This window comes from Cutaneotrichosporon oleaginosum (genome assembly GCF_008065305.1).
Source record: "Cutaneotrichosporon oleaginosum strain ATCC 20508 chromosome Unknown ATCC20508_contig06, whole genome shotgun sequence".
In the NCBI taxonomy this organism is placed as follows: Eukaryota; Fungi; Basidiomycota; class Tremellomycetes; order Trichosporonales; family Trichosporonaceae; genus Cutaneotrichosporon; species Cutaneotrichosporon oleaginosum.
In genome coordinates, this window is record NW_027072175.1 from 483,060 (window position 1) to 510,852 (window position 27,793).

The 27,793-nt window shown below is 60.6% G+C and overlaps 7 protein-coding genes across 7 annotated transcripts; 3 read left to right on the top strand and 4 right to left on the bottom strand.

The window, feature by feature from the left end:
• Positions 1–845: 845 nt before the first annotated feature.
• COLE_06624 (uncharacterized protein) lies at positions 846–1,298 on the bottom strand (the record flags this gene model as incomplete). Its single annotated transcript, XM_018419931.2, has 1 exon — positions 846–1,298. The coding sequence occupies one exon, from the start codon at positions 1,296–1,298 to the stop codon at positions 846–848; it is 453 nt and encodes a 150-aa protein (XP_018275669.1).
• A 310-nt stretch (positions 1,299–1,608) lies between these two features.
• COLE_06625 (uncharacterized protein) lies at positions 1,609–2,097 on the top strand (the record flags this gene model as incomplete). Its single annotated transcript, XM_018419932.2, has 1 exon — positions 1,609–2,097. One exon carries the CDS (start codon positions 1,609–1,611, stop codon positions 2,095–2,097), a length of 489 nt encoding a protein of 162 aa, XP_018275668.2.
• Positions 2,098–6,444: 4,347 nt separating this feature from the next.
• Positions 6,445–6,686, bottom strand: COLE_06626 (uncharacterized protein; the record flags this gene model as incomplete). The annotated part of the gene is made up of 2 exons (XM_018424400.2): positions 6,445–6,517; positions 6,556–6,686. The coding sequence occupies 2 exons, from the start codon at positions 6,684–6,686 to the stop codon at positions 6,445–6,447; spliced, it is 204 nt and encodes a 67-aa protein (XP_018275667.1).
• A 1,743-nt stretch (positions 6,687–8,429) lies between these two features.
• COLE_06627 (uncharacterized protein) lies at positions 8,430–10,924 on the bottom strand (the record flags this gene model as incomplete). The annotated part of the gene is made up of 5 exons (XM_018420541.1): positions 8,430–10,013; positions 10,048–10,137; positions 10,174–10,396; positions 10,433–10,628; positions 10,708–10,924. 5 exons carry the CDS (start codon positions 10,922–10,924, stop codon positions 8,430–8,432), a joined length of 2,310 nt encoding a protein of 769 aa, XP_018275666.1.
• An 874-nt stretch (positions 10,925–11,798) lies between these two features.
• Positions 11,799–17,512, top strand: COLE_06628 (uncharacterized protein; the record flags this gene model as incomplete). The annotated part of the gene is made up of 3 exons (XM_018419930.2): positions 11,799–11,928; positions 12,015–12,163; positions 12,197–17,512. 3 exons carry the CDS (start codon positions 11,799–11,801, stop codon positions 17,510–17,512), a joined length of 5,595 nt encoding a protein of 1,864 aa, XP_018275665.1.
• Positions 17,513–18,385: 873 nt separating this feature from the next.
• On the bottom strand, positions 18,386–19,966 carry COLE_06629 (uncharacterized protein; the record flags this gene model as incomplete). Its single annotated transcript, XM_018426095.2, has 6 exons — positions 18,386–18,566; positions 18,599–18,788; positions 18,820–19,214; positions 19,253–19,612; positions 19,643–19,753; positions 19,785–19,966. The coding sequence occupies 6 exons, from the start codon at positions 19,964–19,966 to the stop codon at positions 18,386–18,388; spliced, it is 1,419 nt and encodes a 472-aa protein (XP_018275664.1).
• A 1,785-nt stretch (positions 19,967–21,751) lies between these two features.
• On the top strand, positions 21,752–27,209 carry COLE_06630 (uncharacterized protein; the record flags this gene model as incomplete). Its single annotated transcript, XM_018421006.2, has 2 exons — positions 21,752–24,052; positions 24,087–27,209. 2 exons carry the CDS (start codon positions 21,752–21,754, stop codon positions 27,207–27,209), a joined length of 5,424 nt encoding a protein of 1,807 aa, XP_018275663.1.
• Between the last annotated feature and the right edge of the window lie 584 nt (positions 27,210–27,793).

Sequence of the window (27,793 nt, forward strand, 5' to 3'; positions counted from 1 at the left end):
ATAATCTTTGATACGCACAGGTGCTTGATGGCTCGATGGCCGATGGGCGCGATGCGACGCGTTCTGCCTGACCACCTGACCATGACCATGTGGGGGCAAATGAGAGCAATGGGGGGCTATGGCTGGAGGCACGGTAGGCAGGAGAGGATGTCAGAGTCAGCCCCATGCCAGGTAGCTGCGGGCAGGAGATTGTATTGCAGTCAACATGACGATTTCAGACCCAGGGCGGGAAAATGTCGATCTTGGGCGTACGGGCGTAGGGCCTGCGCACGAGCCTTTGTACAGCACACATCCAAGGCCGAGGCACCAGGGAACCCATGGTTGGCCGCGTCCCTGTTCTTTTCCGCCAGGTCTGCCATTCCGCCACGACAGGTCTCAAGAGTTGAGTGGCGATTCGTCGACGCCGCTCGATGATTCGACGGCACTACCCCACAGGCCCTCCTCGCCATGCCACCCTTCACGTTCCAACCCGGTATGTACGGCTTGGGCGGGGCAGTGAGTCCGCTATCATCCAGGTCAAACAGTGGCAAATACCAATCCTCCCCCACGCCCCCTCCCCCCCCCCCCCAACGACTCTGGGCAAACCCTGGCACCTCCCCGAACGCCGGCGGCTCTGCATCGTAACGGCAGCACACGTCGAAGTAGTGCAGGGATGCTTGAAATCGTGGGAACACGGACGATCAAGACGAATCCTCCCCACCCCCACCCCCACCCGCCCCGACTTGGGATGTATTGGCCGTTGATCCGTCGACAGATCAACGGCCGCCGCGTCGAAAGGATTGGACGATCAGAACGATCATTCAAACAACCGCGATCCACGCGGTTGTACACATGTGTATCGACGATCACGGGCCCCAAGCTCCCAGCACGCCCAGCGCAAGCTGCTCCCCGGCCTCGGCGCTGCGGAAGAAGCGCGCCGCTCCAGATCGTCCCGATCTGGTACAGTGAATGTGTTCAGGTATCGACGGCCTCCTGCTACGCCACCGATTACCACGGCCGCGGCGCCCACTGCGCACGCCACGCATGCATTCCTCTCCTGCCGTCCGCGAGGCTGAGGCGTCGCGATCGTAGCGAGAGCGGTGCGTGCAGGCAACAACGATGAGCGCGGTGCGGAAAAGAAAAAAATCATTACCATAGCCGCCGGCAATGGCAATGGCCAGCGCCCAGCCCTCCGCGCCCACATTCCCGCCCGCACCCCTCGTCCGGCGTGTTCTGTGGGGACGTGCCTTCCTTCTGTGAAAGTGGCAGCAGGGTTGGTGCCTCACCCAACCGACGTGCTTCACGTCATGTACGCTCATACCTCCGAACTGAGGCCTCGCCCATCCCGGCCATCCAGCCGCCAGCCGGCCAAGCTCACCACATCCTTGAGAGAAACAAATTAACAATTTGGCACAATGAGTTCAGACACGTGGCCCGGCCCACCTGCCCCGCCTGGCCCCCCACTTGCGGGGCATTGCTCGGCAGCCTCGGCAGCCAGTTTCCCACTCGCACTTCATCACTTCACATTCCGCACCGTTGTCAAGCGGATTGTCGAGCGGAATCGTGGCGTCGCCAACGCCGCAATAATCAAGAAGGCGTGCAGACAGTACCTAGGAACTCGGTTGTTCGATGTCGTGCATGGTGCAGCGGCAGTCACACAGTGGCAGTGAACTGCCTGACGGATGCAAGCGATGCGTAACTCGTGGCGCGGACATGACCCCCGCGCCATGGCGGTGGACAGGGGCGAACAGGCTCGAATCGCAGATCTCTGGTCATCTGCTCATCCGGCATGTGGGGAATGGCGTGGAACCAGGCCGGGATGCGCGTCTCGGTGTCGCGTCAAGCGAGCAGGCGAAGCGACGACGCGTTCGGCAGCAGGCAGTGGCTGAGGGTTCTGTAGGGCGTGGCATCCGATCTCGGATGTTTGATCATACCGAAGACCGGCAGTACTGTTGTTCTGCGAATGCGGGATGGCTGGGTGCACAGTTCCTCGGCCAAGTCGTCGATGGCTGGAAGCGTGACGGGTCATGGGTGTCGAACGTCATGTCACGAGTCGCCACAGTCAGATGGCAGGCGTTCATGACGAGTGCGCTCCCCGGCACTTCAATCTCATGGTGAGCAAACGCGGCTGAAGGGCGCGTGGCACGATGAGTTCGCGCTCGGCTTGTGGCGGGCGGCGCGGTATATCTGTTCATGCTGCAGATGCATCGTTTCCCCTTGAGGGTTGTATCGAGCTCCGCCAACATGAGGTCGATCGTAGCGTTTTTGGCGCGCGGAGGTGTTAGGTGAACGGAGTCTCCATCATGCTGACGACACTGTAGTACTGTGAAGGGAAGTTTGCTCAGAGCGCCTCTGTTGAGCGTGGGATGACAAGCAGCTGTTTCCTCGAAGACATACGGACCACAGTCCATATGGAACATCCCTCTTCTACTCGTTCACGCATCAGCTTTGGGCACGGTGATTGTCGTGGTGATGGTGGAAGGCGACTGACTGGCAGGATGAACGGAGGACAGCCACGTGGCACTCAGCTGTGTCCCGGCAAAATCTGCCCCAGCCCTAGCCTCAACATCTGCCCTATGGCTCAGTTGGCTAGCGCGTGGAGCTGTTACGATTATTCGAAACAACTCCGAGGTCCACGGTTCGAGCCCGTGTGGGGCAGTTTCTTTTGCATTTGAGCACTCTCTCGTTTTTGCCTGCCATGATGGTGCAGTCCATCTGGCGATGCAACTGCCCCGTCAGTACGCAGGGGAAGCCAAAATTTGCGCCAGGCAGACGACAAACCGTCGTCAACCCATGCCCTATGGCTCAGTTGGCTAGCGCGTGGAGCTGTTACGACTGATCGCAACAACTCCGAGGTCCACGGTTCGAGCCCGTGTGGGGCAGTCTCTTTTGGCCGGATCGTCTCCAGCGACGGCTCGGTGCGCTGGGCTCCGTTCTCAGAGCGGCTTTTCTACGAGGTTGCGGTCTATCATTCGCTTTGGGCATTGGGCATAACAGTGGGCGTCTTGAATTGCAACCACGCAAACGGACTTTGCATGAAACAGGGAGCGGGCAAGAACGGGCAGAATCGGGCAAGGGCGGGCAAGGAGAAGGGTGTCCGAGCATCTCGCAATGCCCTATGGCTCAGTTGGCTAGCGCGTGGAGCTGTTACGATCAGTCGAAACAACTCCGAGGTCCACGGTTCGAGCCCGTGTGGGGCAGTTATTTTGCATCTTTGAATTTCCTGGTTTTGTCCTTCTTGAGCCTGCCTTTAACCCAGAGGGTCCAGGGCTGAGGCTAGCCACGTGAGCTCGCCACTTCTGCACTGTTGGCCTGCCCGTTTACCGGGTCGCTCGCGCCAACAGCTATAAACAGCCGACACGCTCTGGGACTTGAGATGTCGAGTTGTGAGTGGGGTGTGTGCACACCGCGGAACTGCGTGCCTCGAGTTGATTAGCCCACCGTGTGGATCCCGCCCGCATATTGAGGCACTTCCGCGAGACAAACGTGCGCGTCCTGCCACTAGAACAGCCGATACTCGATCTGTGGCGTCCGTTCCGTCGCACATCAAATCCGCCAGGCTCAACCCAGTGCGAAGTAGAAAGCATAAACAATACAAGCCCCGATGAAATGAACTGGAGTACAAGTCGGCATGGCGACGTCCACTGGCCTAACGAAAGAGTCTGGAGCCGGCCAAATTAGTCACGCGAGTGTGGCGAATGCAGCAAGCCCGAGCGGCTGGCCGCGAGCGCGCACGCCTCGTCGTCGACGAGCAGGCGGCTCCGTGTCCCGAGCCACGAAGTCTCGTCTACGCCCGTCTTGTCGCGCAACCAGCGTGCGGGGCAGCGCGTGCAGCTCTCGTCGTCGTGCGGGACGGCGAGGTTGCAGCGCTTGCAACGCGTCGTCGCAAAGTGGTCCGAGCTGGCGTGAGCATGCTGCATGCTTCTGCAATGCAAGAATGGGATGGCATGCCACGAGGCGCCCTGCAGGGAGGTGTAGGATGGCAGGCGTCGCATGCTCACGGCATCGAGAAGCGGGGAGCAACAGGCACCGGCAGATATGCCCGCCTCGTTCGAGACTGGACAGCCTGACCGAGTAATGTGTCGCCTGATCGCCTGATCGCCTGATCGCTAGACTCACCATGCGACGGGGACCATGAACGCGTTGAGGAAGCAGCGGTGGAGGCGGGGGCGCGCATCATGCCCGATCTGCGCGCACAGCGTCTCGGCGCTGGGGATGTGCCACGTCCCGACGCCGCCGCGCGCGCGCTGCGTCCGCATGTCCTCGACGGGCAGCGGCATCTCTGGCACGGGCTCGGCGCGCAGTGTCCCCAGCGGATGCCGCCATGCGGAGGCGAGGAGGTCCTCGTCCGTCTCTTCGTCGTCGCGCGCTAAAGTCAGCACCGCAAATGACATTGCTTACGTCGTGAAAAGGCCGACGTCGATGTGTACTCGGAGTGCACGTCCGAGGGGAAAGACACGGTCGAGCCCGTGCGCGTGCTCACGCTCTTCACTGTGATGACAGAGTCATGCGCTTTGGCCTTTGATCGTGGCGAGGTCGGCATGCAGAGGGTGGAGCCGGGTGAGGCGGGCATGGAGCAGAGGGTTGAGCGGGGTGAGCGGGGGGAGGTAGGCGAGCGTGGTGGCGGACTGAGCGCGCTCAACGAGTACGGGTGTACTTCGATGCGCTGCTTCAAGTCTTTGAGCATGACGGCTGGAGGGGGCATAGGGATGGCGACGGCGACAGCGCCCATTATATCTGCTGTGCGAGTGGGCGTCGCTGTCGGGGTCCAGGGTGTGGTGAGACCAGGAAAGTAGAGATAGCCTTCGAGTTGGGTCGTTGAGGTGGGGGTGGTGACAGGAAGCAGGAATAGGTGACGCTCGACGACTGATGAGCGCAACTCAAACAAAAGCTACAGAGTACGGCAGCACCGTCACGAGGGTGGCACACGGCCAAGTCGAGGCGAGGCAGCTTGGCGGCCTGGCACGCTGATGAGGTCCTGGGCGGTGCCTGTCCGGGAACGTCGATGCACGCTGCCTGCGGGACAGAAGGTACGACGACGGCGTCGTGCCGCTCGCATTCTCGGGTCTGGTACCTTTCGTGCTGAGAGCGGGCTTGTGAGAACAGCAGTAGAACCTCGTGCGCTAGTGATAATGCAGCGTGCCTCGTCTTTGCGCGCTTGGCAGCCATGGGTTGGGGACGTGCACTCTGAACTGTGAGAGTTTGAGCCGGTGTTGCGGCATACTACGTAATATCGTAGGCGGCCGCACACTGCAGACCGAGCAGGCTGCACGCACTCTCGTAACGCAGGCCTACATATCACCCTTCCCTCCCGTGCTTGATACGACGATGGAGTCGTATGCACCTTTCTCAGGTGTATTATGGGAGCTTCTCACCACGTCCGACTCCACCATCAACATTCCCGCTACCCCGGACAAGGACGTGGCTTCTTTGTTCTTCCCTGTGGAGGAAAGGCACTAGTTCTAGCGCCCTGTTGGTGAAAACTGGGGTCAGTTCTGGGGAGCAGGGTGCCGAACGCGTTGAGATACATGACTCATAATCCAGACGCTGTTGTGCTCGCGCTAGGGCCACGATTGAATCGCGCGATTGTAAGCTTTTTGATCGATGATCACGTTCGAAAAGGCCCGTCCAGCAATTCTGACAGTGAGGGCGGCGATGCGCTGCGCACTCCACTCCGTGACAGTGAGTCTCCGATGATAAATGAATCTGCGTCTTTCGACTGCGTCAGTTGTCCTCTTTCCCGTCGGCGTGATAAGGTGCACTATGCCATCTCCGTCCCGAGAGCGCCACAGGATCGCCCACCCCACAGCCAGCCAGTAGCAGAAACATGCGACAAGGGCTTCCGCCACCGCCACACCCAAGGTAAATCCTCCGAGGGGGGATGGGGAAGGTGGTCGGTGGCCGCCTCATCGTGCACATCACGCAACCCTTCTTTCCAGCAGATGAAACGAATGTAATGTCCCGCGACTTTGTCGTTCGGAAGACTATCCTCTCATACGGAGGCCGGCGCGGAAGGGGTATCACCGTGAGCACGTCCAATCCGCGTGAACTGGTCGTGAGCACGCGCGGCCAGCCGCGCATTTGCCAAGGTAGAGTGGGCCAAGGGCGTCTGTGTGTTGAGCGGTCTCCACTCTGTCGGAAACAACAAGGCCCCTTCCCCAGGGTCGCTGGATGGCGAGCTAGGTCACGTTGACAATGTCACTTCTATCTCCTCGCTAGTATATCGGTTAGTATATTCGCCTCTCATTTGAGAGCTGGTCAATTCGTTGACTTAATCGCGAAAGAGCAGGGTTCAACTCCCTGGCGGGGAATTTTTTTTCTTTTCCTTTTGACATCGGGCCCGGTCAGTCTTGTTTGCAGTGAGCCTCGTTGAGGACGTTCGGACCTTCTTCTCATGATCTCAAGACACCACCCGTCCACGTCTACTACCCAACTAAACTGTAGCCAGTCTTCACTTCGTCACGATCAGTCGATGATGCCCTGCGGAGGCACCTTCATGCCACAACGTGAACAGGTGACTGTCTTGCGCGCCACGAAGCTTGCGTCAACTTCGACCAGCGCCTGCACACCACTCACTAGATCATGCTGCAGGGGAAGCAGCAGATAAGGAAACACAGGCCTCCGGCGCGGATCTTGGTGTTGTGTCCGAGCCGCGCGCACTCCGGGTTGAGCTCGCCTGCGTCAGCCGCGCCGGGCTCGAAAGGCATACCGACCGGCGCGCCTGGAGTCAGCTGCCCGGCGACGCAAGCGAAGTACCGTTAGGCGCGGAGGGGAGGACGGGCTTCTGGGCGATGCTCTCCTTGGGCTCCATGTTTAGCTGCTGGTGTTGATGCTGATGCTGGCGCCGGGCTGGTATCTCGTTCGTGATCGAGAGGGTCGCTGGACCAAGGTGGGTGGCCTAGACAGAGGCGGAGGAGTGGAAAGAAGAGGGCGCCGGCGATGTGGTGCATTTTGAGTCTGGTCGCGCTGGTCGTGCTGGTCGCGCTGGTCTGCGTTTCGCGTCGCTGGTTGCCTTGGAGCTCTGTCGTGGGCTCGTGGGCTGGCGTGACGACGAAGGAGCGGGGTCGTGCGGGGCGCTGCGCCTCGTGTAGAGCAGCGCGTTGAAGGATGGTAATCCGGCGAGTGCGAGGGGCAAGAGAGGGCTGAAAGGCGAGATCTCTTGGCCTTGAAGTGTTGGGAGGGGTGTGCGGATCCGCTGATCGTCAGGCGAGGTTGAGAAGTCTCGAGCTCGAAGCAAGAAGAGGGTGAGCGAGTTTGTCAGTTGAGGCGGTAGAGATAAAGGCCCCTGTAGCACATCTGATGATCGATCATCAGTCGCCTCCAGCAGATTGCGCAAAGTATGCCGCGATGGGTTCTTGCCGCTTGCGCTGACAGCATGGACATCTAGTATTGGACTGGCTGCTTGTTGGCCAGTGGCTGGACGCGATGCATGCGCGGGGCGGAAAGGCGAGACTGAGGCGGGAGGAGGCGATCGCGACGGAGAAGGCTCCGGCAAAGCCGGGACCAGGCACCCGCCTCGACCGCCTCCTCTCCCAGGTGTCATCTTCTGCCCCTTCTGATCGACACTCTGCATCCGCAAGCACATGCATTGGTGATTTCGTGGTAGTACAACAGACAGCGGAGCGCGCGTGCTTTCTCGGTCCACGATCCCCGAGCTATGGTCGCTCGCCGCAGCGCCCGCATCGCGCCCGCCGGAGGCTGGAGTCAGCCGTGACCTCTCCGCGGATCGGACTCACAGGACGCCTCCAAAGGCTGCGTCGTGCCCCTGCGCCCGGCAGACGGGGTGGACGGGCGGCTGCCGGAAATTGGCCGGCGCCGCGGGGTCGGCCGAGTGGCAGAGCGGAGGTGCTGGGATTAGCGACGTATCGAAGGAGGACTCACGCCCACGAATGCTGTAGCTTGCGACGTAGCTCTCGTAGCTCACGGCACTCGAGCGGCGGCGGGGGAAACGGGCCTCGCGCTTCGGGCGGAACTCCATGGTCATGTTGAGCGCGGGTGAAGGGCGTGAGGAGGGCGTGATGATGGGAGAGAGCGGGCGCATGCAGTACTTATACCGTCCTCAACGACTCAGTCCACCAGGTCACATGCAGAAGCGTTCTCACGACGTCGAATCCTACTCCGCGGACGGGCGTCCTAGAGCGCAGCGCATCGCCCCGCAGTAAATCGAGGCGGAGCAGGCACTCACCCAGGCCCAGCGGGAACGCACCGCAGTTCAAAAGTCAAAACAAGGTTAACTGACTCTTTGCGGTATGCGAGCATGGCTGTGCATGCCGTCACACGAGTTTCGAGTCTCGAGTCTTGACGTCAGAGATCCATATCAGAATTCTCTTCTCTAACTCGTCAGCTCACCGAAGCCCCAGCCTTCACATTGTCAATTGTGCATCAAATGTTCACGCTGCGTATCACACACCGATTTGCACCTTCCCGTGCTTCTTCCCGTGCTTGATTGCTTAACGGTACGGAATGTCCACGCTCACGCTGCTGCCGCCTAAACCCCCAGTGGGCAGGACAAGGTCGAGAACCACGCCGCGGTCCGTTTCCGTGCAAGTCCCTTCACCGCAGCGGAGGCGCCTGGCTGCACTCCTGACCGTGATCCTCACTCCTGTGTGCGCCTGACTTGGGTCGGAGACAGTGACCATGAGGACACGCCCGATCCTGCGGCGTCGGCCCGTCGTGAACAACACTGCAACAGGCGTGTCGACCGTGACCTCCAGATCCCAACGACGGTGGGGGACGGTCGCCGTCAGCGGCGCTCCGGGCCAGAAAATTAGGGCGAGATGATTTCGCCCCGAGGCTGCGCCGATGACGCCGCCGAGGTCCAGGGGCGTGGTGGTAGGGCGTCGGCGTTCGCGGCGCAGCCGGTGGGCGTTGGTGTCAGGGAAAAACTCGTAAGAGTACGCGGTGGAGGGGACAGTCGTGTACGCAGAGAAGATGTCGACAGTCTTTACGCCGGCCGCCGACGTCGAGATGGCCGACCAGTTGCCGGTGCGCGCACCGGCTGAAAGGGTCAGGTTAAACGGCGTCCCATGAGAAAGGTAGCCGTTGCCTGCGTACAGGAGCGTCGAGCCTGTGATGTTACGCTGGTCCTGGATGTCGACAGCATTGCCATCGACAGCTACATGTGTGCCATCGGCGGCAGTGCGCTGATCGAGTGTGGTGATAACCGGAGCATCGCTGGCTGCAGCGGTCCTATTCACGACGACGCTCGTAGTGGTCACGAGCACGCTGTCCTCAAAGAAGAACCAGGCCTTGCGGAATGCTAACGAGCCGTCTGCAGGGTCGAGGTAGTCCATGGCGCCGGCGCCGAACTCGCCATTGCTCACGACTCCGACGTAGCTGAGCTTCCCCATGAACTCCACCCGGTCGGAACGCAGCGGAGCGGCACGCAGAATTGACGTTGTGCCGGGGATCAGGTGCCAATCCCAGCCTGCCTGAATGTCCTTGTACTCGTTGCCAGTCACGTACGAGAACAAGGTGCCTTGGCCGAGGAGGAAGCCGTAAGGATTCGCCGAGTTCACGTACTCAGTGTTAATCGAGCGAGAGGAGATCATCTTGTTGGCCAGCACGTAGTTGTTACGACGATGAACCATGTAATCAGCAGCATAGAAGGCGTGATTGCCCGTAAGCGGCTTTGAACCGTTGCTCTGAAGACGCCTGACGGTACTCGACAAGTCATTGGCGCCAGTAAAGTCGGCGACGGCAGTTGCGAGCCTGCTTGTGTTAAAATTGATGTCGGCAGACGCCTGAAGGTCACTCGTGTGGAACGCGAGGAAGCGCCCGATCGTATTGAAGTCCCAGTGCAGCCGCCTGGTGCTCTGGTCGGCGTAAATCATCCACTCGCTTCCGCGGATAAAGGTCGCGACGGCCTCGCGCACAGTGTCGTTGGCGGCAAAGGCGGTGCCAATCGCCTCGCCCTCCAGCTGGATGAACGCGTTGAGGGCGTCTTTCCCATAATTTCCATTGTAAAGGATCCCATCGTGCTGAAGGAACGAGCCGTCTCGGTGTGTGCCGTCTTGTGCTGGTGCGTCGGCGAACTGGTGTGAGCTGAAACACCTGGCGTATGCTCACCAAATAAGACCCCATCGCCCGGGAGAATGCTTCCTCGACAATCGTCACGTTGTTGGCAAACAGTGCCATCGAGATCGAGTTTTGCATAACCTGTCGTTAGCTGCAAGGAAAGATATTGACTCTCACGTTGACCATGTTGGCACCGGTCAGTACCCCGAAAGTCGGATTATTGAGATCGCGGAGCTCCCATGCGCGGTTTGGGATGCTGAAGCACTTCTCCCTCTGCAAGTCCGTGAGTGTGGCCGGCATCACAAGTAGACATCCGGTTGATAGGAGCTGAGGAATCAGAATCACGTTCCCGAACCAGTTCTGATTCCAGGTGCCAGGCGTTCCGCAAGGGCAAGGCCTGCTGTCAGCATGTCCCGCTGCGCCGAGCTCAACTCACGGCTTGCCGCCTTCCGCGGTACAACCGGGATTGGTGTAGTCACGCGCAAACCACCAGTCCATGCCCTTGAGGGCACCAGCAAGGAACGCCTCATTGCCGTGATACTCAACCGGTGCGGAGGGGTTGAGGCCCGACCACGCCGAAGCTAAAGCAATGACACGAATCCAGTGCAACTGAATCGGCCAATTCGCGCGCCCTACTGTTAGCACAAGCTTCGTCGCCAAAAGTAGGGAGGTTGTGGGGAAGGGGCGTTTTGCGCCAAGAGGAGGACTCACGAGCGGCGCAGCCAAGACTGTAGTCGACGTCTGCCCAGATACCCTCGTCACTTTGACTCTCGAGCCACATTGAGACGTTGGCCATAACGGCTGGGGTAGTGAAGCTGGCCATGTCAATACGGCGGCGCTCGAGGATGAGGTCGACATCGGACTTGGTCTGCGCCTTGACGAGCGACGAGAGGGCCGCCGAAGCGGCCAGAAGGCGCGTTAAAAGCATGCTTGCGCCGTGAGCAACCTCGGTGATTGGGAGAGCAGTGAGGAGTCGAGCGGAGAGAAGGTTGTTGATCATGTCCATATATATGTTGCGAAGCGCCGCCCATCCGCTGGGCCCGCCGAGTGCTGTGCACAATTGTCAGATCGGCGGCGCCCAGTGCGAGATCGGATGGTGCGAAAGGCTTCGCGCGCCGCTAGTGGTGGGGCATTGGCCAACGCATCGATTGCGACGCGTGCGACGCGAGCAAGTCGTGTGAAGCACGGTGAGATTCATGGGTCGAGTAGCAAGCAAGCAATGACGCAGGAGCGGGCCGGCACCGGGCCGGCATTCTCCCAGGCCTGGTCTCAGACCAGTTGCACCAACGGAAGGCAACCATCATTGCATGATTGCAAGACGGCGCCATGGCGGCGTAAGGCGGTACGGGTGACTGTCAGCAAAGAAGCGTGGAATAGAGGCTGAAGCGATGCGCACATCCGATCTCATCTCCTACATTGGATTGTTTGCATTATTCGAGGAACATTCCGCACGTCTGCACATCGGCGCCAGTGCGAATGCGCACTGCTTTGCCCTGCATTCAGCCTTTCACCTTCAACTCCCACACGCCCCGTCGCCCCTCGTTAGTCCGGCTTCAGCCGATCACCACCAACTGCACAGGACGATGAGAGTGACTTGACTTGGCGGCATTATGTTGGGTCACTCGGCTTGGAGCCTCGCTGAAGTGGGGCAGAGATACCTCCACCTTCAGTGTACACCGTGGGAAAACAACTCACGAGTAGCCGTGCCTGGCGAGATTTCCGAGCTGCGACAACTGTGACCACATGAACTCTGTCTCGCACTCGCATACTCGCAGGCTTGCAAGACGCAGTAACAAAATCGTATGGCACCCAAACGCAAGCGCGGCGACGAAGTCGCACGAAGCGACGTCGTGCATCGCCCTGCACCGGGTACCAAGTCGTTTCCCACTGGGCGCGCGGTGCGCGACGGTCTGACCACCGGCACGAGGCAAGGTGAGTGGTAGCAACAATGGCAGTCTGCGCAGCTCATCTCACGACGCTGAGGACTAGGCTGTGCTGGTTGATAAAGCTGAAAGCAGCCCTCGTATCGTTTCATCAGCAAATTCTCACCCCTTACTCAAGCCTTCCCCTCGCCATCTCGCATGCGACCGTCTTGATTTTGCAGCACTACCTCGATGTTTCACCGACTGTTGACGAGATCTTCGCAGCCTGGAAGGCAGCCGACGAGGTCAGATAGGCGAGAGACCAAAGCTGACGACAGGCGAAGAGCGATCAGCTTGCGCAAACGGCCGCGCACCTCCTCGCTCTGATTCTCCGCATCCTCACTCCGCTTCCCTTCTTCCACAAGCAGCTGGTTGGCATTGTCAACAAGCTCGTCACCCCCTCCGAACCATACCATGCCTCACTTGGACGTCTAGTTGCCTCTGGGAACCGCGACAACATCCACGCGGGTCTCGACCTTGCCGCCGCGGCCGCGAACGTCGACACCCCTGATGTCACTAACCTTTTGGGCTCGTCCCGTGGGCGCCTCGCTGTGAAGGTCTGGCAGGCGGTCGTTGATGGAGGTGCGGCCAAGAACTTCGGCAAGCTCCTTCAAATGCGCAGGAGGAACAAAGACGGTACTACAGCCGAGTACGGCGTAGACCCCCTTGACCGCGCCGACATCCGCCACCTTGGCATCCACCTTCTCCTCCCACTTCTGCCCACGACAGAATTCCACGCGCACGCCAAGTCGATCCTTCCCAATCTCACTAACGGCCTGATGGACGACCCACCCGTGACAGTATACAGGGTGCTCTCGGCAATGTGGGGTGCGATCAGCGGGCCGCCGCCCGGTGTAGCCCGCCGCATATCTCTCGTTCTCCTTGACGAGGGAGCCCTCAGCAACATCTCGCGTCTGCTAAGCCGAGAGGCTGTTGAAGAGTCGTCGGAGCGCGCTGTCGGAGACATTGCCAAAGGGTTTCTTGAGAGTGTGACGTCCAACCCAATGCGTGGCATCTGCTTTCCCGATGAGGGATGGTATGAGCGACAAGACGAGGACAGCAAGCAAAAGCGCGGGCTGCACAACCGTATCATTTCCAATGTTGTACGCAAGCTCGGTGCCCGAGTCGTCGACGATGACGGTCGTGTGGGCGGCTGGGTTCTCAAGGTGTTCGAGGCATGCCCCGAGCTCGTGGCTGGTTACTGGTCGTACTCAGCGCTTGCCCTCGACCCTCGCCTTGATGCACGCTGGATCGCGACCATGGCATATGTTGGGCGTGTTATCTCTCTACCGCTCCCGGCGCGGGAGAAGTTTAACCAGCCCGCGCCGCGCGGGACGTCGGCTGCTTCCATGCCTCCGCGCGCCACCCCACCGGCGGTGGGGATCGTCGTGGAAAGCGTCCTCCCGTCCCCGATGACCAAGCAGCACCTGACGAAGGGCCTCCAGCACTCTTCGCACCTCGTCCAGCACGTCACGGCGCTCGCACTCGCCCGGGGTCTCCAGAAGCTCTCGGCTGTGCAGGCTCTCTACGCGTCTATTGCGGATGAACTCGGCGAGAACAGCGAGGGGCCGTGGCGCGCCGGTGCACGCGAGCTTGAGGCTGAGTGCCGCCGCCGTGTGCCTGAGGTCTCCACGCTCATCGAGTTTGCGCAGAAGTCGGCGACCATGGCGCGCCCGCCACCTGACGCTGATGAGGACTGGGAGCCCGAGCCGTCAGCGGCTGCGCGAAGTGCGATGCTCACGGAGACGGCCCTTCGTCTCTTCGGGCTGTACCATCGCACGTTGCCGTCCCTAGCCGGTGAGGCCAAGTTCGACGTTGGGCGACTGCTGGTCTCCGCTTCTAGCAAGAATCAGGAGCGCCGAGCCCGCCGCGAGGCCCGCGAGGGCTCGGTCGTATCAGACTCTGGAAGTGTCGTTTCCATTGGAACAGTCGGCACTGTTGGCATGGGAGGCGGCTTCGGTCACTCGCGCGGCGATGTCGAAGGCTTCGAGGCGCTATCGCAGCTGCACGTCCTGCGACTGTTGTCTGAAGTATCGGGCTGGAACTGGACGAACAAGGCTTCCGGCTCCCAGTTCACCTACATCTACCACATCTTGCAACTGCACCTGTCAACCCGCAACGTGGTGACGCAAGCGATGACAACGACTCTTTTGCACCGACTGCTCGAGCCATCCCTCCTGTTCGAACACGACACTCTCGAGTTGCCCATTTGGCTCAACGCCCTTCCGCGGGCGTCCGACGCCGTCAGCGGGCCAATGTTCATTGCGCAGCAGATCCACCTGCTTTCCTTCCTCGACGAGTGCGTGCGTCGCGCTCTCAAGACCCCTCACAAGTATATTGAGGAGGGCGCCACCATCGCTCCTTCTTTCTCGCCGTGGGAGGTCGCGTCTCCACTACTCGTCACCTTCGTTGAGCAGATGCACGCCAAGCTGCTAGGTATGCACATCGCAACAGAGGCCGCCGCTGTAGTACTCAACTACCTCCGCCGTGTACTCGTGGGCCTTCTTGGGAAGCAGGCTAGTGACGAGTTCGTCCGCGCCATCGTCACGCGCCTCTCGTTATCGGTCCAAGAAGCCAAGTCTAAAGGTCAGCCGCGCCAGGGCCTCGACGAAATCATTTCTGCCATTGAGAGCGACCTTGACGTCGTCTTCAAGGGGAGTGCTGCCATCGCCTTGCATCCCGAGACCCCCCGCCTTGTCGACGATGCCGAGTGGTCCGAACGCAGTTTCACGCGCAACTGTCTTGGCAGCTTCGCCATGGGCGCCGACACCAAACTCGGGCAACTGGCGATGCTCGTCAACACCGCCTCCGTAGAGGAGGGCGCGCGTCAGGCACAGTTCCTTGTGCATTTCCTCACGAGTCAGGCCAGTGAAGACGTCCTTCTCCTCCTCGCGACGATTCTGAGGCGTGCGGGCGATGACAGCGCAAGCAGACGTCTCAAGGCTGCAGTTTTCAATGACGCCGCAGTGCGCGATCTCTTCCTGACAAAGGCAGGGGACAATCTGCGCCCCCATCTCGCGGAGTTAGCTGCGACACTCTCGCCATGCGCGTTCGACAAGGCTCTCGCTGAGCCATATGCCCACGCTGCGGCGGAGATACTCGACGGCAAAACCAAGTTGCCACGGGCGCTCGCCACTTTCCAGCCTTGGATTCCCTTCCTGACAGCCAAACAGGTCGATGTTTCCCTTGCCACTGCTGTCAAGCGCGTCACCAAGACCAACCAGGTGGACGAATTCGCCGCGGCGGTCCTCAGTGCTCTCATCGCTGCATCCCGCCCGCAAAGCGTGTATCCCCAACTGTCCGCACTTCTCAAGCTGGGAGTGTACCGCCCTATCACCGCTCTGCTCGACTCTGCCGTCGCCTCCTCTCTCTCCCGCAGGCTAGACATCGAAGTCACAGACGCCACGCTGTCAGAGCTGGTGTCCCGCGGCGACAGCGATGCTTTTACCCTTCTTGCGCTTCTGATCAACTTGTCGTCCAAGGCGGCTGAGCGGTTCCGTACGCTCGCCATGGAAAGCGACTGCCTTAACGATGCTCGCATTCTTCCGGCCGTTGCCGCGCTTAACGCGGAGGGTATTCCTGCCGAGTTGGGCGAGAATATCGTCAAGGTGGCGTTCACCGCCCTTGTTGACGCCGCACATCCTCAAGAAGTCCATGATGCTGCGAGGAAGCTGATTACGACTCTTCCGCGCCAGGCCCATGCGACGACTGTCGCCGTCCGCCAGCTTACACTCCCGCTCTTCGGACCCCCCTTGGCTCATACCGCACAGGCTCTCGCTGAGAGCGGTAACGCGGATTTTGGGGCAGCGCTTGCTCCTCTCATTGATCTCGGGTTGCAGAGTGCAACTCGCTTGCTCAGCTCGGACGCTGAGCTGTCCGAGGACGAGCTTACGACTCTTGCCGCGCTCCGCAAAGCCATTGAGCTCGCTGCTGGGATGCGAGTGGAGCCGAGCGACCCTGAGCCCGCCATCACCGCCGCCATCACTGAACGGCTTGGGATCCCCCAGGCCCTTGAGTTTGCGGCTGTCCTCGCCCAACGCGCCATGCTTAAGGCTAGCTTCGTGCGCCAGCAGCTTCAGCAGCTCGTGGCATCGCGTGAGCTATCTCGCCTTGCAATGCCTGGCGCCGATGACGAACACCGCTTGGCATTTGTGCGCATCACCCACGCGCTCTTCCTTGCAAGCACATACGTGTCGTGCCAACCATCTTTTGTTGAACCTCTCGTGCCGCTGTACCGCGGCACGCTCGGGTTGGCGGACAAGCTTCTTCTCGAGCTCTTTATCGCCTTTGAGGCCCAGCGCAAACTGTCCCTCTCGAGTGTGCTTCAGCACTGGTCACCTAGCGGTGGAGTTTCCGCCCGTGCACTCGATGCGCTCACCTCCCTCGACCCGCAGAAGGTGTTCAACTCGGCAGCGGCCTTCCCGCTGCGCCGGTCGAACCCGCCGCCAGCGGGCGCACAATCTGTCGACGACGGGCTGCCTCCGGACGTCAAACCTGATGACGTCTACGACCCCGTGTTTGTGCTGGCACTCCTCTCCACAGTCCTGCAGGACGAACTGGGCGGACTGGACTGGGTGGAGATACTGCGTTCCAACGTCCTTGGGTTAGCTGTGTGCGGGCTTGCTTCTCGAGACGCTGGCATGCGCCGCGTTGCGGGCTACGTTCTGGGTCGTAGCGTACAACTCGTCTCGGCTGCCAACTTCCACGAGCAACTAATGCTGCTGCACACGCTTGAGCTCGTCGCGCACTCCCTTCCGGCGCCGGAGAGCGAAGATGTCCAACCCCGTCTCTCGCCGCTCATCACCCTCTTTGTCGCGCACGCCCTGCGAGCCCAGGCCCACCCGTCAAACTTCCTCTTCCCTCTCTCCTCCCGCTTCCTTCTTCAGCGCCCCACTCTCGACGTCGCTGACGTGCCGCTCCTTTACGGCATGCTTTACGCGGCGGGCGATGGGGCGCGCCGCGAGCGTGCGTGGATCGTAAGGTTGTTGCGCGATGGTGTGCGCTCAAATCGTGATGCCTCAATTCTTGCACGCCGCAACACGTACGCGCTTCTCTGTTCGCTCTTCCAGAGCAGCCTTGACGCGCCATTCCGGCGTGCCGTTCTCGCTGCCCTGAGAAGCTTAGCGCGCACCAGCACTGGCGCGCGTGCACTCCTTCGCGCCTCCCTAGCTCCATGGATTCGTGTGCAATGGGAGGACGCAGGCAATCATCCAGCTGCTGAGGAGGTCCGCGACGCCCTCCTTGGCCTGTTGGACGACGCGGTGGCCGCTGCCGGCACCGAGAGGGCAGCTTGGTCTGGAGAGGTCGCCGCCCTTATCGCCACGGTCGCGAGCGCCGAGCGCTTGGTTCCCGCTGCGACACTAGCGTTCCGCCTCGCCCGCGCCGATGCCAGCACGGTATTCACCACGCTCCCACCGCTCGTGAAGCTCGGCGAGGACGAGCGCGCAACGGAGCTGCTCTTCCGCACATCCCTTCTCACCCCGGAGGGCGAAGAGAAGCGCCTCGCTCCCACTCTTCATATGTTGGCTGGAAGAGTTGCTCGGATGCAGGGCGGCGTGGGCGCATGGGCTCGTGCCGAAGCCCGTCGCATGTAGATAGTAGATAATTGCATGTACGGGTCTAGATGAATGAGAGCTTGACAGCCGGTAGAGGCGGTACGCCCAGAAGCGAAAGGAGATATATCCTGAGGTTGTCTTCGAGGGCGTCGTCTGGGGCGTTGCCACCCAAGTCTTCTATCCGCTTGCGCAGCTCAAGAGTTTCGAGGGGGTCCACCTCATGTGCGCGTCGAATGTACTGGGGTCAGTAGGCCCGTTGAAGACAACGTACTGGTAGGACGTTGCCCATTGGGAGGAGTTCAGCCTCGCGACCATATTTGGCGATGAGGACGGTGTTCCACATCCTGCCCTTAGCACTCTCCCTGGCTTCACCGGCTGACCCACCTTGCCTGCTCGATTTTCTTTGCCTCCCGGGCTTCGGCTTCGCGCCGCTCTGCGTCTGCCGCTTCAAACTCCGCAATGCGAATCCGCGCAAGCGCAAGCTGCGCCTCCAGGGTTTCGATCCGAGCCGCCACCTCGTGGTCGAGCGGCTCCGGGCTCCGCGCCATGCGGTAGTCCGGGGGCCCGAAGCGGCCGAGGTCGTAGCCGCCCTCGCTCCCACGCTCGCTAATGCTCAAGCTCATGGCGTGGGTGCGTGGACCGCGTGGGCCGGACGACGGTGGGCGGGCATGGCGCTGCGAGGTGAACGACATCCTTTGGGTTTGCGGGAGTTGCGGGAGATGTGAGGAAAAGCGATATGGGAATGTTGCGTGTGAGTTTGTTTGTGTGGTTTCAGCTGGGTCTGTGCGTGCATCTCAACGGCCGGGGTTGTGGAGGTTGGGCGAGGTCAGTGCGTCACATGCGAGAGAGATTGATTTGCATACGGCAAGGATATTCAAGATTCTGTTATTATGTGGACTGAGGAGCTGTCTCTCAGGACTGGGCTTGCCTGTTCTCAGTCTCGAGGCCTGCTTTCCACTCCGCGAGTTTGAGGAGGCTACGGTCGCCGACTGTCTTGAGGGGGCCATAATGACTTTTTACGACACCGGCCTCAAAGACCAGGACAACCAGCAAGGCCGCAGTTGAAGCCCAGGCGGAGGCGAGGACAAGGGCACTGGGGTAAGCGCGAGCTCGGGTAGGCTTTACCGATGATCGTGCTGGAGGAGGACGGTGGCAAGGATAGAGACGAGAAGCCCAGCATCGAAAAGGAAGCCGAGGGCCGTCAGCTCGGCGTTGACCTTGTGCCACGAAGCGAGGCCTGACACCCAGTGACCCGCCACATGGAGGGCCAGGTAGAGGAGAAGGATGGCGAACCAGGCCAGAAGGGCCTCCGCAACTGCTGTCAACAGGGCCTTACGCATACCCACCCCAAGTGTTGTGCGATTCGGCAAGCAGCGCAAGGCCCCCCGTCGCGAACAGTGCCACACCGGCGAGGAGGACCGTCTGGGTGATCATGAATCCTGAGCCGTTCTCCACGGGCGGCGGGGCGGGCAGCTCGGGCGCGCCAGCGAGGTCGGCGAACGTTGTGTTAGTCTTGAGAGTGTCCCACCCGCCGTACAAGCAGAGGTAGGTGGTCTCGAAGGCGAAGGCGCTGAACATGGCGCCAAGGCACACCCAAAGAAAGATGTGCTCGACAGGCGAAGGGATGCGCAGCATCATATGAGCCTCCTCGACACCGTGGATCACGCAGATAAAGAGCATCATCAGGTCGGCGCGGACCGTGCGGACCCAAATTGCGCGGCGCGTGATACGCGCAATCAAGCTTTTGTCAGCTGGGTATATATAAGCAGGGCGACCTACGTGACCAGGCCGTAGACGAGAATAAGGCCGAAGACCCATGCCGTCCAGAATATCTGGTCGCGCTTGATTCCGTCCGCGGGATCATTCGAGACCGAGGGGAGAAGCGCAAGCGTCGTCACTACTGATTGGCCTGCTTCTACCCCACCAAGAGCCAGAAAGGCGGCCTGGATCGCGCTAGCGGGCGAAAAGCTATGTCCAACTTGATTCTCAAGCTGCAGGCGCCCTCCTACGTCTGAGGCGATCTTGTCGCCAATGGCGGGATGACCATAGTTTTCAGCCACGAACACGAGGTAAAACACCATGGCTGAGAGAAGGAAGTTGGCGCTGAGCCACCCGAATAGGTTGCCTTCGCGATTAATGCTGCGTAAGCTGTATTCATGCTTGACTCACTCTGGGGCTAGGATGCTTGAGATAGTGGCGACTGTGTAGCCTGAGACGATGAACAGTAGGAGAGAGCGAAGGTGCGTCGTAAGAGTAATGCGTGAGAGGCCTGTCACCGCCCTGCTGTTAATGTGGCAAAATAGGGACGAACTGGAAGAACGCGTAGATTCCAAGGATGGTATCCCAAACGATCAGCGTAGCAATCGCCATGTGTGGCCGGGTCATCTCCCATCCGCCCCGTTTGAGAACGAGGAGGGAGAGGATTTCTGAGATAAGGGCGACGGCGCTCACACCGAAGAGAATAACAGCTTGGGCTGTGCTTGCGGACGACATGATTTGATGGATCTGCGAGACAGCTTCGAAGTGCTCCACACTTGGCCTTTTATCTCAAACCCGCACAGCACGGCAAGCGCGCTTCATGTTGCATCTCCTGCGTTGACATGCACGGAGCAGTCAAGCAACCAATACCCCTCAACGCCAAGTCGGACCGCCATTAACACGAGCTTCACGCGGAGCATTGTTCGTCCGCAGAGGTGATTGCCCTCCGTGTCGATCAAGCAGCTGATTCGGTTGAGAGTGGCGCCACATCGGAATGCTCGGAAGTTCGAAAGGCAGCTGGCTCCGCTCGGTTCCGGATGGGCGGCGCAAGGGCGCCGTGATGGGCGCCAAGTGCCTGTTTCGTCAGCGTTTACGGGCAGTCACGCCCTCCGTCCCAGCGATCACACTACACGCGCGGCCTATCTTCGGCGCGCGCTTTACAGTGAGTGTTTCGCGTGGGCGGTGTCCTATCGCCGTGCGCGGTCTTGCCGTGCCGCCTCGCATGCTTAAACTCATGCACGCCTCGCCTACTGCCATCCCGCAAGCCAGCCAGCTGACCTGTATGGAACATTTATCACATGACGCCACGGCCTAGATTTGAGAGGCTTCCAGGCCACTGCGTCCGACTGGTCGACGCCTTGGAACGTATCTGCCGACAGAGCACGCTCAGCAGCTCCCCCTGCTCGTCTCTTTCCAACCTCTTGCCATCGTTCGCTCCAAGTTGGGCTTGCTAGGTCCATTCACATGGCCGTCTTCGTTTCCTACCGGACATCATCTTCATCCACTCGACGCTCTAGCCCCAGAGCACACTTCTGGATGTTGCACGGGGTACGCTTTGCGTATTCACACACACGAACTAAGCTCTAAGCCTATTGCTGGGTGGGTCGCTGCATAGACCAACTCCCCGGCGGTCAACAAGAGCGCCCGCCTGAAACCACTCACGACTGGCTCACTCCTGCTCCGTTGCCGCCTCGCAACCACCTAACTTGCTGTTCACCTTGGAGACTGTTCGGCACAAGTCTGCTGACCATCCATGAACGTAGTGGTTTGGACTCTGTACGGCTGGTTTCTTCTAAGCAGTCAGGGTAGGGCACGTGGTGAGCCAATGGATGTGCAAACAACGTGATGGCTGGCACATTGCAAGCCTTGGTCAGATGAATTCCATCAATCTGTGGCTGCGGCAGGGCTTTACGGCCTTGCGAGATGACAGGCGGTACGCCCACAACAACTTTCAGCATGCAGAGGGGCAGAACTGTGCAACCAAGTAAGGCAGGCGCGGGTGCCAGCTGCTGGGGCTGAGGGACACCTCGTTCGAGCAACTGGCAATGTTTAGAAAGGAGTATTTCAGGGAAAGAGCGGCGCTCCCATGATGCTAAACAAACCTTGCTACATTGTACCCCTCTGCCCTCTGTTCCACTGCGCGGCATGCGCGGGGTGAGGCCGGTGAGGAGGGTTGGCTGGACATGGCAAGTGGGTGACGAGCCAGGCCAAACAATCCCAGGGTCGATTTTGTCATGCCGATAACCCAATCAGAGCCCAGGAAGGGCGCGACTGCTTTCTCCTGTGAGATTGTGCACACAACACGCCCATCCACCGAGATCCCCTCCCCCGCCTCATCTCCTCATCCCACATCTCACCACATCAACATCAACACTCCACCATCTTACACACTCGCACACCCACATCTCTGGCTTACATTACCATTTATCTTACTCTCCTCCCCAACAACTGCACAGGCGCCGCTCACTCTCATCACTCCGGGCCTCCGGAGTGTCGATCAACAAGGCCCGGCGCACGGTCATGCATTCGTCCCAGCCACAGAGGCTTTTCGGCCTGGGTGTGAGCCCAGGTTACGGCTCGCCGAATCGAAAGTCAGCACCGGCACCGCTGTCGCCCACCCCTCGCGCGCCCTTTGCGTCAGAGACGGATGACTCAAACCCCCCATCCCCAGCACCTTATGACACCCCGGGACGGTTCCGGATCACGAACCCGGATCCACCTGCCGAGGAGGACGGGAAGGCTCTTAACAATCTGCAGGCTCAGGCTTCACGCTCATTTGCACTCAAGCCGACCCACACCGCGCGGCCAGTAAGCAGCGCGTTCGCAGCAATCAACTCCACTCTGGCCCCACATTCGCCCCAAGCGCCCAGCGACCCGTTCTCCAAGCCGCTTGCCACACTTGACAACAACGACCCCAACTTCTCTCAGCCTGGCCAGAACTCGACACCAGACAAGCTCCTCCCAAACAACGGCAATGGGGCGATCGTGTCGTCCCGCCAAACCCGCCCCTCAAAGAGCTCAGAGTTCCTCCGCCGCCTCCGCAGCGGTAGCGAGCCGCCGTCCAACACCACCCCGTATCAGGCCCTCTCCGACGATGAAGATGAGGATGAGCGCCTCCGTCTCCCTCGGAACACGCTTCGTGCCACCAATTCGCATGCTCGAACTATAGAGCCTCAGAGCCGCTGGTCGGACTCGACGGGTTCCCACGCTAGCCAGTTCCCCCTCCCGCCTCACCGAACTCCCGGGTCCTCAGCCGAAAACTCGGGCTCAGCGGAGACATACGCAACCGCGAAGAACGGTCGACCCAATTCCAACGCTTCTGCCGAGAGTCAGAAGCCTGCTAGGCCACGCAGTCAACCGTGGCCGATGGCCGCCAAGGCTGGTCCCGCGGCTCCGACCACATCCACCGCGCTCGGCGCGCACAGTCAAAACGCTGCACTTCTCGCCGCTGAAACGGGCGGCATGGTTGTGCTCGACAACGCATCTCGTCGGTACTCTCCCGGCGAGGGCCCAGGACAGGTCGTCAGCCAAATGCCCAACTATGCTCAAGTGCCTTCCGCTAGCCGTCATGCTCATCGCAAGTCTACCGGTGATATCAACTTCCGCTACCAGACCATCCTCGAGGAATCGCCCCGGCCGCCCGACTTTTCGCAGGCACGCTTGCCCATTACTCCTCCATCCTCAGACGATGGCGCGGACCTGCGCCGTCGCGGTCATGTGCGTGCCAACTCCGACGGCATCGCTCTGCTCGCTCGACAGGGGACGTTGTTCCACCCAGCCAGCAGTGATGCACGTGCATCTCAGGAGCTCGAGGTGATGCTCGGCAAGCCGAAGAGCCGGAGACTCAGCGCCAACGCAGTCCTTCCGGCACCCGAGACACCGAAACAGAGAGAGGTACGCCTCGAGGCGAGCAAGAAAAGCCGCGCCAGGGTTGAACTCGATGTTGTCATCGAGCGTGAGTGCGTTGTCGAGGGCGGCGAGCTCCGTGGCCGTCTTGAAGTTGTGGTCAGAGGTGGCAAGCGTGGAAATGGCCTCCGCGTTGGCGCCGGCAAGCTGCGTGTTCTCGGTTACGAGGAGGTCGTAGAGGGGTCCGGGACAAACCGCCACATCTTCTATCAGCACCAATACCTCCTCCCCGAGTTTTTCGAGCACGACTCCCCGCCAACCACGCTCTTCGCGTCTGGGGCCGACGAGGAGGGCTTCCGCCTCGCGCACGAGGGTACCCACGCCCTCCCTTTCAGCATGCAGCTTCCCCTTGGTGGCGGTGCCAAGGGCGCGTTCACGGGCGACAAAAGCAAAGGACCAAACATTCGCTACGTCGTGGTCGGAAGCGTCAAACTCCACATCCCGAAGAGCGGCAAGCGAGCCATAGCTCACTTCTACCGCCCCATGGTTCTCCTCCCGTACCACAACCCGGCGCGTGTACTCGCGCCTTCCCGCCAGCCTCTTGTTGAATTCATCGAGTCCAGGCTGGGTTGGAGCCTCACGGGCGAGAAGGGCAAGGTGTTCCTTCAGGTCTCGCTGGGTCGGCAGACGTGGGTGGCAGGGCAGAGGGTGTGGTGCGAGGTTGGCGTGCGCAACAATTCGAACAAAAAGATTACGCGGTGCTCGCTCGCCATCTTGCAGACTGTTAATACCTTCGGCGTGCCAAAGGTCAAGGGTACGCAGGATTTTCTGAACATGATCCGCCGCAAAGTGTCGGAGGAGACGAACGAGGCCGATTTCATGGACGTCGGGAGTGGGCACGTAACGTCCAAGAGCTGGTGGACGGGTCTCGAGCCTGGCGAGTCGAACCGTTGGGATATGAGTGTGCCTATTCCGGTAAGCTTTTCAAAGATGCACTCGCTGACAACAGACGGGCATGATCTCCATCCCGCGGTCCAAACTCGTCGAGATTTCCTACGTGCTGCGCGTTACGCTGAACAACTCGATTTTTGTTGACGTACCAATCGAGCTCATCAACTTCCTGTCTGTGGACCCGCCCCCCATGCCCAGCGATGCACGTCGCGCTCGTGTCCGCATGGCAGTTGCAGGGCCGGCAGGCGCTCTTAGATCCGGCGTAGCGTCCACGCTGTTCCCGCCAGTGCCGGAGACCCCACCGCTCCTCATGCAGGCATCATCCCAGCAGCCGCAGCCTCGCGAGCTCCAGTCACACCAGGATGCTCCTCCCACACGCCTTCCTGGTGTGCCTGAGGATGGCGGCTTTGGATACACGTTCGAGCAGCTCAAGGGGGAGCCCCAAGGCAACCAGCCCATTGCTCGTAGTTCGTCCACCACCCTCGACATTGAGGCCCTCGTCGCTCAGGGGCGCGCCCGGTCTGGGGCGGAGTATGCTAGCTCTAGCGGCGACTCCATGCACTCGACTGGGCACCTTCGTGTCCCAGACGAGCACAACACCGACATGATGCCCCGCCCCATCTCGCCCATGTCGAAATATTCTAGCGTGGGCACTGCGGTTCCCGGCTCGGCAATGTCGACGATTCGTGGCCGCCGTGGGTCCAACGCGTCCGAGACCGAGTCAATCGACGAGGAGGAGCGTAATCGCCTCGTTGTCGAGGGTCACCGCCGCGATGGGCGCGTACACGCGCTTGCTGTCATCGGGAATGGTACATCCGAACACTTGGACGCAGCAACCGAAGGTGATGTCCGCGACGACGCAAGTGTCATCCATTCGAGCTTGGAGCCTCACGAGGTCCAGACCTACCGTCCCGCTGAGGAGCCCAACGGTCCGCGATACGAATTCGACACCGCGTCGATCTACTCTCAGGCGGATGGTCTTGAGCGTAGTGGCGCACCCACCCCGCACATAGAACAGACCGAGAGCCTGGCTGACACCGATAACGAGCAGACTCCGATGGGCTCACCAACCGGGTCGCCCGTCACATCACCCGTTGTTCACCCCATCTCCAAGTTCTTGCACCACATCAGTGAAGAGGAGGAGCCACTCACGGATGACATGCTTGACGACATGGTGAGCCTGGACGGAGGTGTTGCCGGCGGATATCTTCAAGGGAGCGGCGGAAGTGGAGACGACGACGACGATGACCTTGTTGCCGCCGACATCTCAGGCGAGGATGTGACTCCGAGGGGTTCCGCATTCGGACGCGCAAGCCTCGAGCAGCGTCTCGCGCTTGCGTGCGGTGGCGGCGCGATTGTCACGAAAGCTCAGACAGCGGTCGCAGCTGAGGCGCGCGAGTTCTCGCCCCAGCTTAACAAGCGTGGCGATTTCTCCCCAGTGCCACTGCAGCAGGAGTTCGGCGCTCGCCCAGACAGTATTGATTATGCCATGCCCCTCGAGATCGGCGACCTCAGCATTACTAGCAAGGCCAGCACCGAGCCGGATGACGGGTATGATGCTACGAGCGAGCACAGTTCCACTGTCTCGCGTTCTCCGCGAGGTCATCGCTCGACCCACTCCCTACCTGGTGGCTGGAGCCCGCACCCAAGCACCTACGCTGAGGCGCCCATGCTCCCGCCTCCATCGAGTGCACGCGACATCAGCTGGGGTGGCAATCTCGCCGGTCGCACCGTTTCCGGCCACACGGCTATGATCTCGCTCGATGACTCGCCTGTGACGCCAGCCTCCGCTACCTTCACCCCTGCCTCGGCGACCTTCGGTACGCCTGGCCCATCGCCTCGTTCAGCAACTTTTGGCACGCAGATACCTTACCCTCCTCCGCCCCAGGAGTACGAACGGGACAGGGAGGGGTCGTCCACACCCAACGGCAGACAGGCAGCATTGTTCGCCGCAACTGCTGGCCTAACTCACGAGGACCTTTCTGACGAGGACCTGGAGCCTCCCAACATCCTGCGCCGCGTCGACACCGGCGGAGCGGACAGCTTCCATACCGCCCAGAGTGATGGCGAAGATATCCCTCAACTTAAGCGCTCGTCGGACAGCGACAGTTCCGATGACCTGCTTGAGTCTCCGCCCATTGTCAACCAGCCGCTGTATACAACGCCCCTCCCAGCGCCGCCTGGCCCTTCGCCGCGCACATCGCGCATCATTCCTGACCGCTTCCGACCAACGCAGACAGCCCCACCTCCGCCGCCCATGAGCGAGGAGTCGCACATCTCGACGGCCTCCAGCTCCCACGAGAGCGGCATCCTTCCGGCCGTCAAGGCTAGAGTGGCTCAGTTCGAGCACCGCGAGGAGGCGCTGCGACGTTTCACTGTCAACAGCAGCGCAGGCCTGCAGTCCCCTACTACCGGCCTTGCACCCCTCAGTCCCGCCCACACTAGCTCGGGATCTTCGGGCTCCCACGGCAATCACGGGTACACCTCCTCGCCCTCGGGCCGTCGCTCGTACACATCAGCTCTTGGCTCTCGCGTGCCTGGTGGGTTTGGCAGCCCGCGCAGCCAGGCGAGTTTCAACCTCGAGACGCCACAGACGGCAGCTGGGGAGTTCGTTCCCGCCCAGTTCACGGGGACTACGTCGAGCATCTCCTCCGTGCGCCAGACATGGCACATGCGTGAGCAGGAGGATAACGCGAAGGGCCTTCTCCGCCAGCTCTCGAACGCATCGAATAGCACAACCGCGACCGACATTGAGCGCGTCCTTACCCGTTCACCAGTGACTACGCCGCGCGGCCCGCGCCCGCCATCGCACAAGGCAGCCATATTCTCCAGCATTTCGTCGCGCGACAACCGTGAGTCAGGCAGCACGCTGAGCATGGACGCGAGCGACCTTGGCCCGCCCATCCACCCTCCAACGTACCGTGGCTCGCCGGCGCTTACGCCGACGCGCGAGAAGGTCTTCCTTCCTGAAGTCATGAGCGAGACCGCATCTCTTGCCGAGGTGCAGAGTTACGACAGCCACCGCGCACACAGCGAGGAGGGCGTGTCGTCTAGCTCCGAGTTTGGGACCACTCACTGGACGGGTGGACCGGCGCGCCTCCCACCCCTCCGGCAAGCGCGGCAGCCTTTGCCCATGCCTGCGTTTGGGCCCAATGGACCAAGCCAGGGGTACGGTGTGTGATATGAGGAGCAGAGATTAGGCGGCCCCGACGTCGATGGCGTCAGCACTGTATAAGCGCGCTTTGTAGCCGGCCCCCTCGCAGGGGACACTCCGCGTAAGATAGATATGTTTGATAGTTATGTATGATTTTGCGAAGTATTGCCGTGGCTAAGATGGGTGAGGGTCAGTACGAGCGCAGAGAAGAGGTCTCAGCTTGGAGGCTATGTGGCAAAATGACAGCTCGAAACCGACAAGCAGGATGCTGAAACATGCAACTCCCAAGTCCAAGCGAGGTCACAGGGACGTGGAAGGCGAGGAAAAGGACAGAGCAAGCAGGGAGACGTGTGGGATGCACTGCTGGGATCGGGAGCCTGAGGGGTATGTCGACGCAGAGGGAGTTTGTGATTCTTGGTCTCAGTCTCTCGGTACAACACTCGATCACCCGGCTGAGCGATGCGGCTCACGTTCAACAAGCGTCAGAGATTGCGATTAACACCTCGGCGACAATGCGCGTTCCCCAACCACGGTCGGCGGTTCTCCAAGCCGGCGGTACCTCGCCATTCCAATAAACCATTCAAAATTGTCCCAAACAATGTCATGCCGTC